This window comes from Monomorium pharaonis, chromosome 11 (genome assembly GCF_013373865.1).
Source record: "Monomorium pharaonis isolate MP-MQ-018 chromosome 11, ASM1337386v2, whole genome shotgun sequence".
NCBI classification, from domain to species: Eukaryota; Metazoa; Arthropoda; class Insecta; order Hymenoptera; family Formicidae; genus Monomorium; species Monomorium pharaonis.
In genome coordinates this window covers 836,656-851,566 of record NC_050477.1, presented here as the reverse complement: position 1 = coordinate 851,566, position 14,911 = coordinate 836,656, and the positions used below count along the sequence as shown (strand labels likewise).

Sequence of the window (14,911 nt, the reverse complement as noted above, 5' to 3'; positions counted from 1 at the left end):
TAATCGCTGAATGTCCGGATAGATAGATAGACCGAGATACGGCCTCGCCGACATAGCTCCCGCTCGCCCGATTAATCCCGTCGGCCTCTTACTTACAGGGGGTGAAACCTTAGACGGGTATCGATGTCCTCTCTGTGTTACGCAGATTACGAGTCGGGAAGATGATCGCGCTAATAGTTTCGAGCCCCGGCCGAGATAAGCCTATCAAAAGGAAAAAAAAATGTGCGCAATAGATATTCATTCGAAGGGCGAGTCAACCAGTAAGGGAATTATTTTTGTGTACTTTCCCGCACTTGTGAACTAACAATGCGCGCAGCGTGTTGACGTTGGCCGTCACGTTTGTTACTGTGGTGTATATGTTAAATATAATACTTGGTGGTTATTATATTTAACGTCTCGTATCGAATTTAGTACACACTAGATAATTAAAGCTAATATAAATTTCAATGGCTTCCATCAAAGTTTGTATTATAAATTTACTATTAAATAAAATAAAACGTACACATGTGAAATTTAATTATTTCATGCAATATAACAGTGCTGAGAGCTGAAAGATATAATAACGATGAAAGATTACGATAAAAGTTAATGATCAAATAATAAAGAAAAAGAACTCAATCGCGTTACAAGTCTTTTTTACAATTAACAAATTTGCTGATATTATTTGTTGACTATCAGTATGTACAATTTTTGAATATTTCTATTGAGTTTATTTTATAAATAATTAACATATGAATAATTTCTAACGGGTTGAAAATGAAAAGGAAAGACACGCTAGAAATAAAAAATTAAATACGCACGTTAGTTTAAAGGGTGAAACATTATCTCTCTTCTCTCAAATTTTTCCTTATTTACGTATTGTCAATTTCGCTCGATTATATCACTTGACGATTCGATCGTTATGCAAAATATGGCAAAGTGATCGCAAGAGTTTCGAAGCTTGCCTAACGAAGGTAGCGATTACGAGGCGAGAGATCTCGCCAGGCGGTCCAGAAAACGGATGCTGAAACAAGAGGGAAAGATGCGCGGTAGCAACGAGGCGTCGCGTCGCGTGTTTAGATTTCACGTCGCGTGAATCGGGGTGTTTAGAGCGCCGGCGTGTTAAGAGTTATGGTCGCTAATCCGGGAAGGCTGCGCGTGCCTCTCTCTCTCTTCGGGGCGAAAAGAGGTTGACGTATCGTTCAACGACGACAGCTCCTTCGTGGATTCCGCCGTGGAGGCCGCGACTTTGGACGTCGCGCTGTTCGCATTTAGACTTGGTATTCCGACGACCGGGAGAAGAAGTATCGGCAATCGCGTCCTCTCTCAAGCCCTCAAGCCTTGTAGCTCTCACTTATTTTTTCGCGGAAGGGATTTAATTTTTGTCATGTTACATGATTGTTGCTTTCAAATATGAATGTTTCCTAAAAATTGGCAATTTCTGTTAAGAAAGAAAGAACTTCAATTTTCTGTAGGTTGATTCTGCGCTGATGTGAAACTTGACAATTTAATGTGACAGAGTAGTGTTGAAAACTGAAAGATATATATAATAACGATGAAAAGATGATGACAAAGGCTAATGATCAAATAAAGAAGAAAGATCACGCGTTATAAATTTCTTTTAATTGGTGAATTTTTGAGGAAGGGAGAATTTGAGACAAGCCGAACTCGAAATGTGAAGAATGTTCGTGTCAATTTAACAAAATAAAAGTCGCGCGACGTGTGATCGACGGGTCATGGCTCGCACTCCTCTATTCGTCGTTTAACAACGATTATACTATGCGGCGCAAGTTTATCGAGGCAATAAAGGCCGCACGATAAAGTCGTACGAAATAGCTAACATGTCTAATTATAGGAGAGCCGATTATCGCTTATACACTGATCTAATTACTATTACATTGCCATTGCGCGCCGCAGTTTGATTATATTATACGGTCCATTGTGTGAGCGGGAAAATTTAGACGTCCAAATGTAATTCCCATAATGAATCTTACTGTTACGTGATATGCTTGACTTTCAAAAGCAAATTTCAGAAAATTTTTGTTCTAGAAAGGCAGAATATATTTTGTTAAATTATTTTACGTACAGATATTGGAAACTTTATTAATATTAATATAATAGAAATTTATTAAAATTAATATAACACTTTATTAATATTTGTTGTGTTTATGGAAAAGTAATCTCTCACATATTTCTCACACGCACCTTGGTTAGATTTTTATAAGTTCTGACAATTGTGCCAACATTATTTTTAATTTGTTTGCAATCCTTTTGGTTCAGATATTACAATGAGGTTGCTAATGTAATACTTTTCTCTTTTTTGGACGTGGGCAGACAAGTATTTTTGAGGACAGATTCTTTTTTTAAGGAAAATCTGGATCGATGACCCTGTTTATTTACTTCGAAATAGGGTCACGAATGCAATCATATAAAAATACGGCGTAGTAAACAACGATCGTTAATTTAGCGATAAGGGATATCGCGCGCGAATAACGTTATCGCGAACGGCGCTATGTTTCGCTGCGGCGTTACAGAAATTGACAGAAGCCGCAAAAGTTTCGCGATAAGCCGCGTAATGTACTTCAGCGTAAAGTAATGGTTATTTTACCACACTATTAGGGTAATTAGATGTCCCCGTAAAACAAGAAATTTAGAATCATTAATTTGTAAAAAAAAAAACGAGTTACTATATAGACAATCAAGTAAAGAATTGAATTCAAGAATTGAATTGAAAAGATTTAGTGACGATAATGTATTCACTGTACATTCATCTGCATAATTATTTTTAATAAAACGATAAATAATTTTTTTTGTATAAAAACAAAATTTTTTAATTTACTTTTGTGTTTAGAAAAATTCTCTTTTTACAGAGTTTTGTCAGTTGATGTTTTTAGTAAAAATTAACAAATATTATTTAGGAATGCCTACGCGTTTTTTAAAATAACGTTGTCTTCTTATTATTAATACTGAAACAAGTAACATTACCTTGATGTATTTATGCACCTCATATACAAAACTCTGAAATTAGAATAGGAAAATAAATTGGCATAAATTACATAATCATTTTGAATGTCGTTTTAAAATTGACATAAGTTCTAATCAACTTTACTAATCTCTGTAATTCAAAACAAGAAATTTAAAGATGATTTTGATAGATTGATCGTGTTTTAATGTTAATAATTTTATCCAAGATAATTTCGTGTCGTTGGAGGGATGACGTGAAAAATGGAGGAAAAAATTGAACTTTTAATTCAACATATCAAAAATCGCAAGTAGCGGTCGAGTCTCCTCATCGAAAAGTAAAAATTCGCATCTACTCTAATTAGGTAATCGACTCGACTTCGCTGATTTACATTCTCGCCCGTGATTGACGATTGCGCCGAGGGAGCTCCCCCGGTTAATCAATGCCAGGCGATGGCGGGCACGACGCCTGTGCAAAACAGGCCGCTCGCGTTTCATATTTACTATCACAAAACACGATAGCGACGCGTCGTGGCTCTTTGACGCGGAGAAAAAAGAAATTGGCGAAGGCGAGCGACGTACGCGCGCTCGTTGTCCGTCGCGTCACGCGGCCGTCCATCTGTGCGTTGCCACTCGCGTCGAAAATCCTCGTATCCTCTCGTTGAAATTAAATTAATGGCGCAAGTTGTTGAAATTGGAAAGCTGTCGGCTGGTCCGGTCGCGATCGATAAACGCGAGTTTACATAAGCGAGCGGTCCCACGCTTCCAGTCGGATGTTGGATTTCGAAATCATGACGTCGTCTGGATTGTCTTATAAAGATATGAAAGAATATTCTGAAGCAGACGGTCGTAGTCGTACATCTCCAGTTCGACATACGCGGACAACAACGATAGTGAGCTCGAGCCAGCCGTGACAGTCTTTAATGTTCATAGCTTAAGTAGTAAAACAAACAAAAAAAATGATACAATAAAAAAAAAAGGAGTAAGGCTTATATGAGAAAGTAAGATACAAGAGACAAAAGATAAATAACGTTACTCGAGATTAATCAATTCATCGTCAACATTAATAAAGAATTCACAAACGTATTGAAACTTGACAGTTAAAATTACTTATTACCTTTTTATGTTTTAATGTAGAATCTCTTTTTTTTTTATAAAACAAGAAAATTGCACCATGGAATGATCCCGAGGCATTGATATTTACGAGAGCTGCACACATATGCCCGTTGCGGAAAACGGGCGTGAACTCGCGTGCTCATTGCCAACGTATGTTCCGCTCTTTACGTCACGACAACGACGACGCCGACGCCGACGACGACGCCTAAGGTCGAGATACCAGACGGCGATTGGCTCACGCGGAAGATATCGCGAGATAAGTCGTCGCGGTCTAAAGTGACCTCCTGACCCCCGGAGAGTTCCTCTGTCTTTTATCCTCGTACGGAGAGGCCCCCACGTCCGATCCCCTTCGCGCGACCGACGCGGTGTCCCCTCAACAACTCTCTTATCTTGACCGATACATTACGCGCGATTAACATTCGCAAACTTCTAACAATAGAATACCCTTCTCTCTCTCTCTCTCTCTCTCTCTCTCTCTCCTTCGTATCTTACAAAGAAGAGAGATTAAAATATTATCGGAGTATACCATCGTCTTTCTACAGCTTGATTTCCGCGTTCTTTATATTATGCAAAAATAATAATTGTATATCTATAATAATTCGGTAAACGCGGCCAGGAAAGAGAAAGAGAGGAGAATAGAAAAGGTAGCTGCCGATGGGATATCGGATTTCTATCACGAACCAAGAACTGCCGCGAGGCTTCGTTTGACCTCATCCCTTCGTCATCTCGTGTATCTTCCTTTCGGTACGATTCTCTTCCGAATGTTCTTTCCTTTGTTGTTGATAGTAAATAAAAAATCTTTATTAATTTAACTTTATAAACGTTGAAAATTAAGTTTTAAAATGTTGAAAAGTGCCTCGTTAACAAATGCCGATTGTTACGTGTTACGCATATTAGCGCCGCTGCACACAACTGAGTTACTAAACAAAAAGATTCCATAATATCACTTTTGCCTCTATATACATGGATAATGATATCGTATATTGTTTCTTTTTTTTTCGTGATAAAGGGTACAGAAGGGCTTACAGACATTTATATGACAACTCGGTTAACGAGCCTACGTTTTCAGCACGTTCCTGGCTCTAATTGCACATCGATACGCGCGGTCACGTGTCCTTCTCTCCCTCTTCTGCCCTCCGCGCCCTCGCCACTTGATCCCGTCGGATTACTTGGAATTATCCATTATCCATGATATTCTAAACGCAGGGCGTGCATCGCTTAATTGAAGCCGGTTTACGGGATTAAATTATATGGGTCAAATTAACAAAAATACATCTGACGTTGCAAACGCGTATAATGCAAATAGAACGAGGCTGCATGCGTGATATATCACATAAAATACAGAAATCAATTCGATCATCCCGTTTGTCGGATAAATTAATTCGGACGGCCGAAGTTGGCGCATCGGTAAAAAGTTCCCCGAATCATTCATGACTTATAATCAACCCGCGGAAAGATCTCAGACGTCAGATCTCTCTTACGACAACACAACGATAGTCCGAGGGAATTAATTAATCAACGGCGATTCACAAAATGTTTATATCCGGCGGCGATAGTGCGTTTCGAAAGAAGAGTGATCCGCTATCAGTAGCGAGAAATGTGCTATCTCTCTCTCTCTCTCTCGCGATGTATTCGTACATGATGCACACACGCGCACGCGAGCACGCGCGCGCGCGGAACATAACGCGTGCTCTATGTAATACACGCCACTGTGTAATGTACGTGCGTACACGGGAAGGAAAAGGAAGGGGAGGAAAAGAGCTAGGAGCTGCTGCTGCTGCTGCTGCAAGCAGGCACCGAGATCGCGATAACGTCACAAACTGTTCGCCCAACACACCTGACTGCAACTGGAGAGTTGCTACGCGACACCCGCCGGGATACATCTGTGCCCCTTATACCTCTCGCGAATGTCCTGCCTCCCGTTCCGGTGTAATTCTGTGACTCTTGATGACAGTTTCGTTATCGTCGTAAACGTCATTGCGCAGATATAATGCGATGATAAAAGAGCTGCGACGTTACAACGAAACTGAGTCGTTATAGAACAATTCTGCCGGACTCTTTTTAGAGGAAAGACGAATAACAACTGTTTTGCGTTAATTTCTTTAACGGATACATTAGCAGGTCGGTCAAATATATCGGTTGAAATGTCGAGGAAGACATGGCGAACTAAAGTATAGAGAAATTTTGGATAAAATAGGTAAATGTGTCGAGGATAATGAATTTTAATCTTTAGTCTCCATTAATTTTTATGAGACAAAAAGTCTGTACAATTAACACTTGAAGGGGGAAGAAATATAAATAATAGAATTAAATCTTCAGTATGATAAACATTATTCCTTAAAAAATCCCCTAGTTCTGACATTTTTCTTCTTAACCGGAAAAACCAGAGAGAGAAAGATTCCGCGCCTGAAAGCGAGAGAGAGAGAGAGGGAGAGCATAAGTAAATCGCAAGAGAAGTTTTGCAATATTCCGGACGGAATGCAACGATCAGCTCGAGGGGGGCCTCGTAATAAACATTACGCAATTATCGGCCTTCGGAGCCACAATTATTTGGAATACGAAAATGCAGTTGCGACTTTCTTCGGTATCCTTCGCCGTCGCCGTTCCGCCGAGTTAGCAATTTTGCAGAACGCGGAATGAGTTCACAGTTCTCGGAATGTACGTCTCACGATTGCGACGTAAGGAAGGACCTCGATCGAAATAACTTCTTGCAGATTACAGCCCGATGAAGTCTCTTGCCAATTTAATTTTCGATCGACGGGCGAAATTCCTATCCCACCAGCTCTGTCGTGTTTGCGGGAAGACGAGTTCGATTGAATTAAACCCGCAACGCACTCACGTGCACACGGATAACTTTACAAATATAATGTAACAAAATTTTTTTTTTTAATATGAATCTCTCTCTTAATTTCTCATGTGAAAAATGAAAATTATTACGTCTCAGTTTACAATTATTGAAAAATGAAAACACTCAAAGTAAGAAGTCGCGCGAGCACTTGCGGGCTAGCATCGTCGATTTTGTCCCGAATTATCAGCGAGATCCGAGTGACTTCGGAGGTCGTGTCGCCGCGCGTTCTCCCCGACGACAACGAACGAGAGGATTGGAGAGGATCATCCGTCTTCGAAGACGAGATGGCTGTATCTCGTTGCCCCCGTTCTGTCGCTCCTGCCTCGCGCGCGCGCGCGGCGTTCACCGAGCAGAGCGTGATGTCACGGCGTATTGTATTTCGCTTATCGGCGCCGGGTGCCGATTCCTCGTTCAGCCCAGCAGCATTTCAGGAATGCGAATGCCACGGTTTTCTCCACGACCACAGCCAGTGACAACGAAGACGGCGACCTTCGCCCCGGAGATCGACTTTGCACTCCGGCTAATCGATATACCTTCTACGCGTTACGCCTCGTCTGTTGTTTCCGTTCTTTTCGCGTCGCTCTCGCGCGCGGAGTATTGTGCGATGGGGCTTGTCTTCCTTCCGTTAAACTTCCGGCGGCGACTCCGTTCCCTCGCTAATCGCGAAATACTGTTAGGGTTGAATTTTTCGCGTCTCATTACATACAGGCGCGTCGTTTAATAATAATAATAATAATAATAATAACGATATATTATATGTAATAATATAATACACTAATATAGTAATATATCAATGTATAATATTAAATATTATAATCAAATGTTTGTTTTTAATATGGAGAACAAACCGACGAAGCATTATTGTTGAATTGAAGCTCTTTTTAAGTTCAAAACAATCTATTCCTTCTTGTACTTAATTTAGAATTAAGAAAGATAAAAGAGTTTACTTTTTTTAGATATTCTACATTTAATTAAATAACTTTATATTGAAAAACTAAAACAGGTATCTGAAAATAGTTACAGAAAAATCCTTAAAAACGAACAATGATAGATGATTTAATGTAAGCACACGAGTGCGATTTAAATGCCCGCTTAATCAGAGCCCGCGTTTGATCTTACGTTTTATCGGCGGCATCGGATATCCACGTTAAAGTCGGTATACTTTGCACAGTACACTACCTCTCCGAGCTGGTACGAGCAGCCGGTTATTACAGGAAGGTTTGTTGCTATAGCTAGTATTCTTTTCTGATCGGGGGCTCTCTCGTGTACGTGTGTAATACAGTTTGTCGCGGCCATCAGATCATTGCGGATCGCTGTTATGACAATAGTCGAGCACGGTAGCGTATCCCTGTTTTCAAAACACCGCCTCTCCCCGTGTGCGTATCAGGATGATCCTGGGTCTCGCTGCTACAGGAAATTATACACCCACGGAGGGCGGCTACGGGTATCTGAAAAGAGAGATCCTCTCGTCGCTACGTTAAAATCTCTCTCTTTCTCTCTCTTTATTCTCTCGGGTCCTCTCGGGTGATTTCTGAAATTTGTGTTCGCTCAGGGCGATAGAGAATACGCGTGTTTCGCACTGGGGAAAAAGTATTTCCGGAAATTTGAAAAACTCGAGCTGGACATCGAGCCCGGGGATAAATCCACGGGAATATAATTTCACGCTTTAATATTATATTATTATTACGTAATATTAAAAGAACCGCGATACCGAGTAGCCATACCGAACTGACGATTTAATGGAAAACGCCTGCGAATGTAAAATTTGAAAAGATTTTTTATGGAAAAGCGCCTTCGGAAATAATTACCTATCAAGATGCGATAACAAAAGTCTGTATAATATTTAAAAAAAATAAGAAATTATAATTTCAAGATTAATTTTGGTAATATGATTATGGCATGTTCCTCCCTTTTTTTATTATATTTATTATTTATTTATTATATATTTTTATTAAATCTTGAACAATTTAATACAGACAACGAACGAAATGTAATCTACAGGAGATTTTATCAAGGCTCCAGCGCAGTGATAAAATCTGACCAACGTTAATCATTGTTTAATAGTATCTTATTATTTTCAAGATTTTAGTGTAACAATATCTAAGCCCATTTGCAAGATTGCACTTAACGATTAAATAAATTGATTTCAATTAAAATTTGCATATATCAACAATTAATAAAATCATTTCTCAAATGATCCTTTCAATTACGGTTTTGATTTTGACTTACTTCTCGCACCATTTAAGTCAATTTTCAAACGAAAAACGGATTAAACAGCTTTCCACTGAGCTCGCACGCTATAGAGTAATTTAGCGGAAAAAGAAGGAAACCTGCGTCATTCGCAAAGTGTGGAGCTCGTGCATGACGTTCGTGAGATCACCGGCGATCGATGTGCCGGCGATGCGCGTGAACACGTCACGTCACGGCACGGCACATCCTTGTTTCCACAACACACGGCTCTTCGCCAGGACGAGACGGCGGCGCGATACCGGGAAATTTTACACCCCGGCGTCCGTGTGTCGCGCGGACATCTTGTTTGGCGGATCCATCTCTAGCCCGGAGCACGTGTCCGCGTTTTCGCAACCCGTAACCGTATATCGTCGAACGCAGGACGATGTTGTAGATACGTAATATTCCTCCCCTCCTCTCCTCCCTCCTTTTCCCTACAGCGGATCAAGATATCACATGGCGTTCGACTTTCGTTCCAACCGATCGTTACATTACCGAGATATCGCTAAGAAGAGCTCTATCACGAAGATCTATAAACCATTTCCTTCTTTAACTTAAAATATCAATGCGTTTTGAAGTGAATGTTCCGCTCTGTCGAAAGTTCGAACAACCGCATGTAATTGAAAATAAACATATCGAAGAGAAACCCTTTTAAAATAGTTTACGTAATTTTAAAATATAAAACACTGTGCGTTATGTGTTCTTACAACATGTAAGTAGCTTAAAATATAAATCTAATGCAGTTTAAAATATAAATATAATATAGTTTAAAATATAAGTATAAATATGACTTTTCATAATATTTATTAATAATATTAAAAAGAGAGAGAGAGAGACAGGCCGACAAAAATAAACAATGTGCATTCGTTGCTCCGTAGATACTTTCATAAGTTGTAATAATTTATAATTTACGAGGTGATGATAATCTCAGGAGTACCAGGGATAGTTCTAACATTATAAATGTTACCGTGACGTGAAGAGATTTTGTATAAGATATACAGTCCATTTCCTCGCCTCCTTTAAATCGTTATCGCGTACTTTGAGAATTTTCTCCCTCGCGCTTTACGCGCGTGTATAAAGCAATCTGTGCGGCCGTTAATGTCCGCGGTTAACGACTCATAGTAAACGATGTCAATTACACGGTAGTGTAAACCGCAAATTTACTCGTCAGCGTGACTCTGTGCTGCCTACATGGCAACAATGATGTAAAAATCACGCAAATTGAAGGAGAAGTTACATAAACGCTTCATTTATATTATTTATTTATTTATATTGTTATCTATAACGATTTTATCCATTATATATTAACAATTTGTCATCTATGAGCTTTCGTCATCTAGATTTCGTTATCAAATAATTACTCAGTGTGTAGTAAGAGATAATATTTCGATGTTATTCCGTAATAACGATACACGGAGAGAATTTTTTCTTAAAAATTACCCTGAAAATCGTGATAATTGTGAGACAACGTAAACCTTGAAGAATTTTACCATACTTTTAATAAAATTTTAATAAAATTTGGCAAAGTTTTAGTTAAATTTGTTAGAAGTATAGTAAAATTTACAAAATTTTGCCAAATTTTATTAAAATTTTAATAAATTTTGTCAAAAGTATAGTAAAATTCTTCAAGGTTTACGTTGTCCTACAATTACCACGATTTTCAGGGTAATTTTTAAGAGAAAATTCTTTCCGTGTAGTAAAACGTGACGACCGTTTCGTTTGCGTTAGTTAGATAATTAAATAAATTTTTGTCGACTGGCCGGAGCTTGGCTTACGCTCTTCCGCTTGATCCGCATTTTGCGTCGCCCGGGGTTCGTTCGCTTTTATCTCCGCTCTTCTCTTCCTTTTTCTTTCTCTTTCCCTATTTCGCCCGCGGCGCGGCGGCGGTGCGCACGTAAGTTATCGGTGTCTTGTTACACCCAGTTCCAGTTACACGTGCCGCGGGGCACCGATGCATTCGATATCGTCCTCCGCGTGCGCTCTCGTACACAGCAGCACTTCCGAGTACATGCTACTCTCTCTCTCTCTCTCTCTCTCTCCGTTTTCCGTTTTGCGATTTTAACGCGTCGCAAAAAACATATTATCGTGAAAGAAAATTCAATATTGCTGCAATGTGTTATCAGAGTTTTGCAATAACACGAACAATTATCGGTTCGAGCTGCAAGTTGTAAATTTTTTTTCTGAATTTTGTTTGTACTCTTTGTTCAAACTCAATACAATACAATGATTTATATTGCTGAGAATGGGCGTTTTCGTGTAAAATATAGATAATCTACATTGCGCGGTGTATGTAATGTAAAAACTCTCTACGTAAACTATAGTTTTGTCATATGTCATATATGTAAACACTAAACAATGCACGGAAAAAATAACCATAATTGAATTAACAAGACATGTTTGATTCAACAAAATTTGGTTGAATTGAATAAAACTTTGAATTATTATAATAAAATATTCTGATAATCAACCAGAACATTTAGATATAACAACAGTTGAAGTTTGATTATTGTTGATCTAGTTATAATATCTAAGTTATGATGTCTAGTTATTTTAGAATAAGTATAGTTGTAAATTATTCCTAATTGTCCTGTGTCCGAACAATTAGTTTCGTGGCTGTATATAATAAGTCTAATAATCCTTTCTAAATTAGTCAGACGTCTAAAACTTGCGCTCGCCGAGGGTTAGCGTGGTTCTCTCTTGCTCGTGTTTTATCGCTTCGTATATCGACTCCTGGCACTAAACATAAAACCCCGGTGTGGGCCTCGGGTGTCCCGAGGCATAAGTTCCTCTTAAATAGGTCAATTGTTTTGCCCGGACGAGATTTCCGAGAACTGCGCTACGCATTCACGTGCGGGCGGATCAGTCGATCGATGATGGAACACTCAACCCTATTGTCCAGGTTCTCGGAGTGACCGCCATATGCAACCGATCTTGGAATTCCCGATCGCTCGTTGGTTTTCCGATAATATCGAAATCGTCGCAACTCAAAACGCTTCTCCCCATCAAAAGAAAATTACATTATGGGTATTAAATTAGAAATCGAGCTATAAAGTTTATGCGAGGAAAAAGATTATGACATGACTGTTCCAACAAAGTTTTTCTATACTTATTACACACAAAAATTTATTATTCTTTTTTTCATTTATTTTACATATTGAACAAAATTGAAAATTGGAGTAATTTGCAGCAAGAGAATCACAATCTCGCTTCAATTTTGCCGAAGTCTCATTTTATTTGAGAGAACAACGAACCTTTTACTCTCGATTTAATTGAAAGAGAGAATGGAATTTCTCATATTGTTCCAGTGAGCGGTTTCGTATCCGAACTGCAGGGTGGCTACATCGGCAGTAACGCGAAGGACCTCGACTCGTCGTCGGTTTCCGGTAGCCTAGGCCGAGGTTTATCATCGCACCATATCCCCCTGAGCCACCACCATCACCACCACCACCATCATCATCCCCATCATAGTGTGCACAGCCCCAGCTCCGTAGTCTCTATACACACCACGACAACCACCACCACCGCCACTACCACCGTCTCACCGCCGACGCATCTTCACCTGGACGACAAGAGCTCGTCGCCCGTGGGCACCCTTCACAGCACGACCAATAGCAATCCTCCCACGCCGTCCGCAACCTCCACGCCCATCGCGGCCATCACCGACAGTACCGCGACTACCGTCGCAACCACCGTCGCAACCACCGGCACGAACAATGGTACCAACGCCACGAACAACAAACCGCCCTACAGCTATGTCGCCCTCATCGCCATGGCGATACAGCACAGCTCGCAGAAGAGGGCGACCCTCAGCGAGATCTATACCTATATCACCTCCAAGTTCCCGTACTTCGAGAAGAACAAGAAGGGATGGCAGAACTCGATCAGGCACAACTTGTCGCTGAACGAATGCTTCGTCAAGGTGCCCCGAGAGGGTGGCGGCGAGAGGAAGGGCAATTTCTGGACGCTTGGTAAATTAAATGTCATTTTTCATGGAAGTATTGTGTTGTGTTTTTAACCAGCTTTATATTTTACGGCGCACGCGAAAGCAGATGAATTAAGAAAGATTATTACGAATTTATTTAATTGCTAATTTTGTAGCAATTAAATAAATTTGTTCTTTTTCTATTTATTTCTACGAATTTTTCACTTATTTTACAAAGCAGCAGAAATTAGATACAACACAAATTGAATCATCATCGTCGACAATATTATTTTCTTAAATGTTAAATTCTTTTTAATTATAGAATTAATTTTCCAATAATAAAAATTTTTTACTTTTAAATAATCACATATTTTTGTGGCGTAAACCTATATAGTGAATATTAACTATAAATGTGTACTTTGCGTCATCGTAGATCCGCAATACGAAGACATGTTCGAGAACGGCAATTACCGAAGGCGAAGACGAATGAAACGTCCTTACAGAAACGCTCCGTACAAACCGCCGCTTTACGCCGATCCGTTCTCGACACCTCACATGCATTTGGCCCCCAGAAACATTTTCGGCCACTCACCCCCTTCGTACGCCCCTACTGCTTACACGCGATACGATACGAGGTATTTTTCAGAATATCGTGCGCGAATGCAATTACAAAAAAATATACATATATCACATACGCTGCGTGTCTTTAGAGTTCACAACTGAAGATTTTAGAGAAAAGATGTTTGCGGTAACCTAAATCTTAATTAATTAAAAATATATGTGTGTATCTTGTAATAATACGTTCCCTTCTTGAATTGGTGTTAAACCTTTTTTCATTGTAGCGCATGGAATCTCCAACAGCCACAACTCTCGTACAGCCATTGCCAGTCGGTGAGTTCTCATAAAAATTATAACATGTATAAAAATTTTTCATATGTTTAATCTATGCAGCATGAAAATCTTTACAAAAGGAAGTATTTTCTTTGTTTTATTATAGCGAAGAATACGTTTAAGCGATCTACGGCGCCTTACTTTTTATTTTAAATTTTGTCCTGCGAAGTATATATAATACATAACAATTAAGAATTATCCCGTGTATAATTTAATGTCTGATAAGTGGTACATTCGATTATCTAAATAGTATATTGTAATTCGATCGAGTCATCGGAGGTCTCTTTGATCGCAGCTGCAGCCGCAATTGCAGTCGATGCAGTCGATGCAAATCCCGGCAATGAACGGCTACAGCCAACTGAGCACCTCGTTAAGTGAGTCACTATTCTTGCACTTTGCACCCTCTTTTGTCGAGCGGGGTAACGCTGAACGACCAGACAAAGCGTTTCAAGGCAATCCTTACCTGGATGTTCCAGGTGGAACGGCCGGATCGCCCGGTTCCATGGGCGGCGGCTCCTTCAGCAGCAGCTTTGCCGCGTGCGGCAGGAGGCACGAATCCGCGATAACCACGGATGCGATGTCCAGTAGATGCTATTGGCCCGAGAGTAAGCCCGATTTTAATACAAAATCGATTAAAAGCCGATATTCCCAGCGCGAGTCCAAAGAGTTGTAGTCGGTTACAATTTTCTTTCGCTCGAATTATTTAATTTATTTCACCGAATATATATAATTTGTCACGTCAAATTTGATGTCAAGAATCGTTTTTTTGCGTCTGCATTAAATACAGCGATATACCGTAGCAAAATTAATCGTCTGGACACAAGGTATTGGGAGTTTATTTTACACTATAAATCATATTTGTTTTTATGGAAATGCATGCAATTAAGAAGAAATTTCACTTTTAATTGAGAGAGATTTTCTTAATGAAACACATAATATTTCATGAATTTTGTATTATAAAATAA

At 39.6% G+C, this 14,911-nt stretch overlaps 1 protein-coding gene across 5 annotated transcripts in view; it reads left to right on the top strand.

Annotated features, from left to right (window-relative positions):
* LOC105834808 (forkhead box protein D1) overlaps positions 1-14,911 on the top strand; it is a 43,368-nt gene that overhangs the window by 22,769 nt on the left and 5,688 nt on the right. For 2 of the 5 annotated variants that reach the window (XM_036293664.1, XM_036293663.1), the window contains exons 4-7: positions 12,439-13,101; positions 13,489-13,690; positions 13,898-13,946; positions 14,242-14,551. In XM_036293664.1, coding sequence (XP_036149557.1) covers positions 12,439-13,101; positions 13,489-13,690; positions 13,898-13,946; positions 14,242-14,551 — 1,224 coding nt within the window. The remainder of the gene's footprint in view (positions 1-12,438; positions 13,102-13,488; positions 13,691-13,897; positions 13,947-14,241; positions 14,552-14,911) is intronic. The other 3 variants (XM_036293667.1, XM_036293666.1, XM_036293665.1) reach the window with 3 other exon arrangements.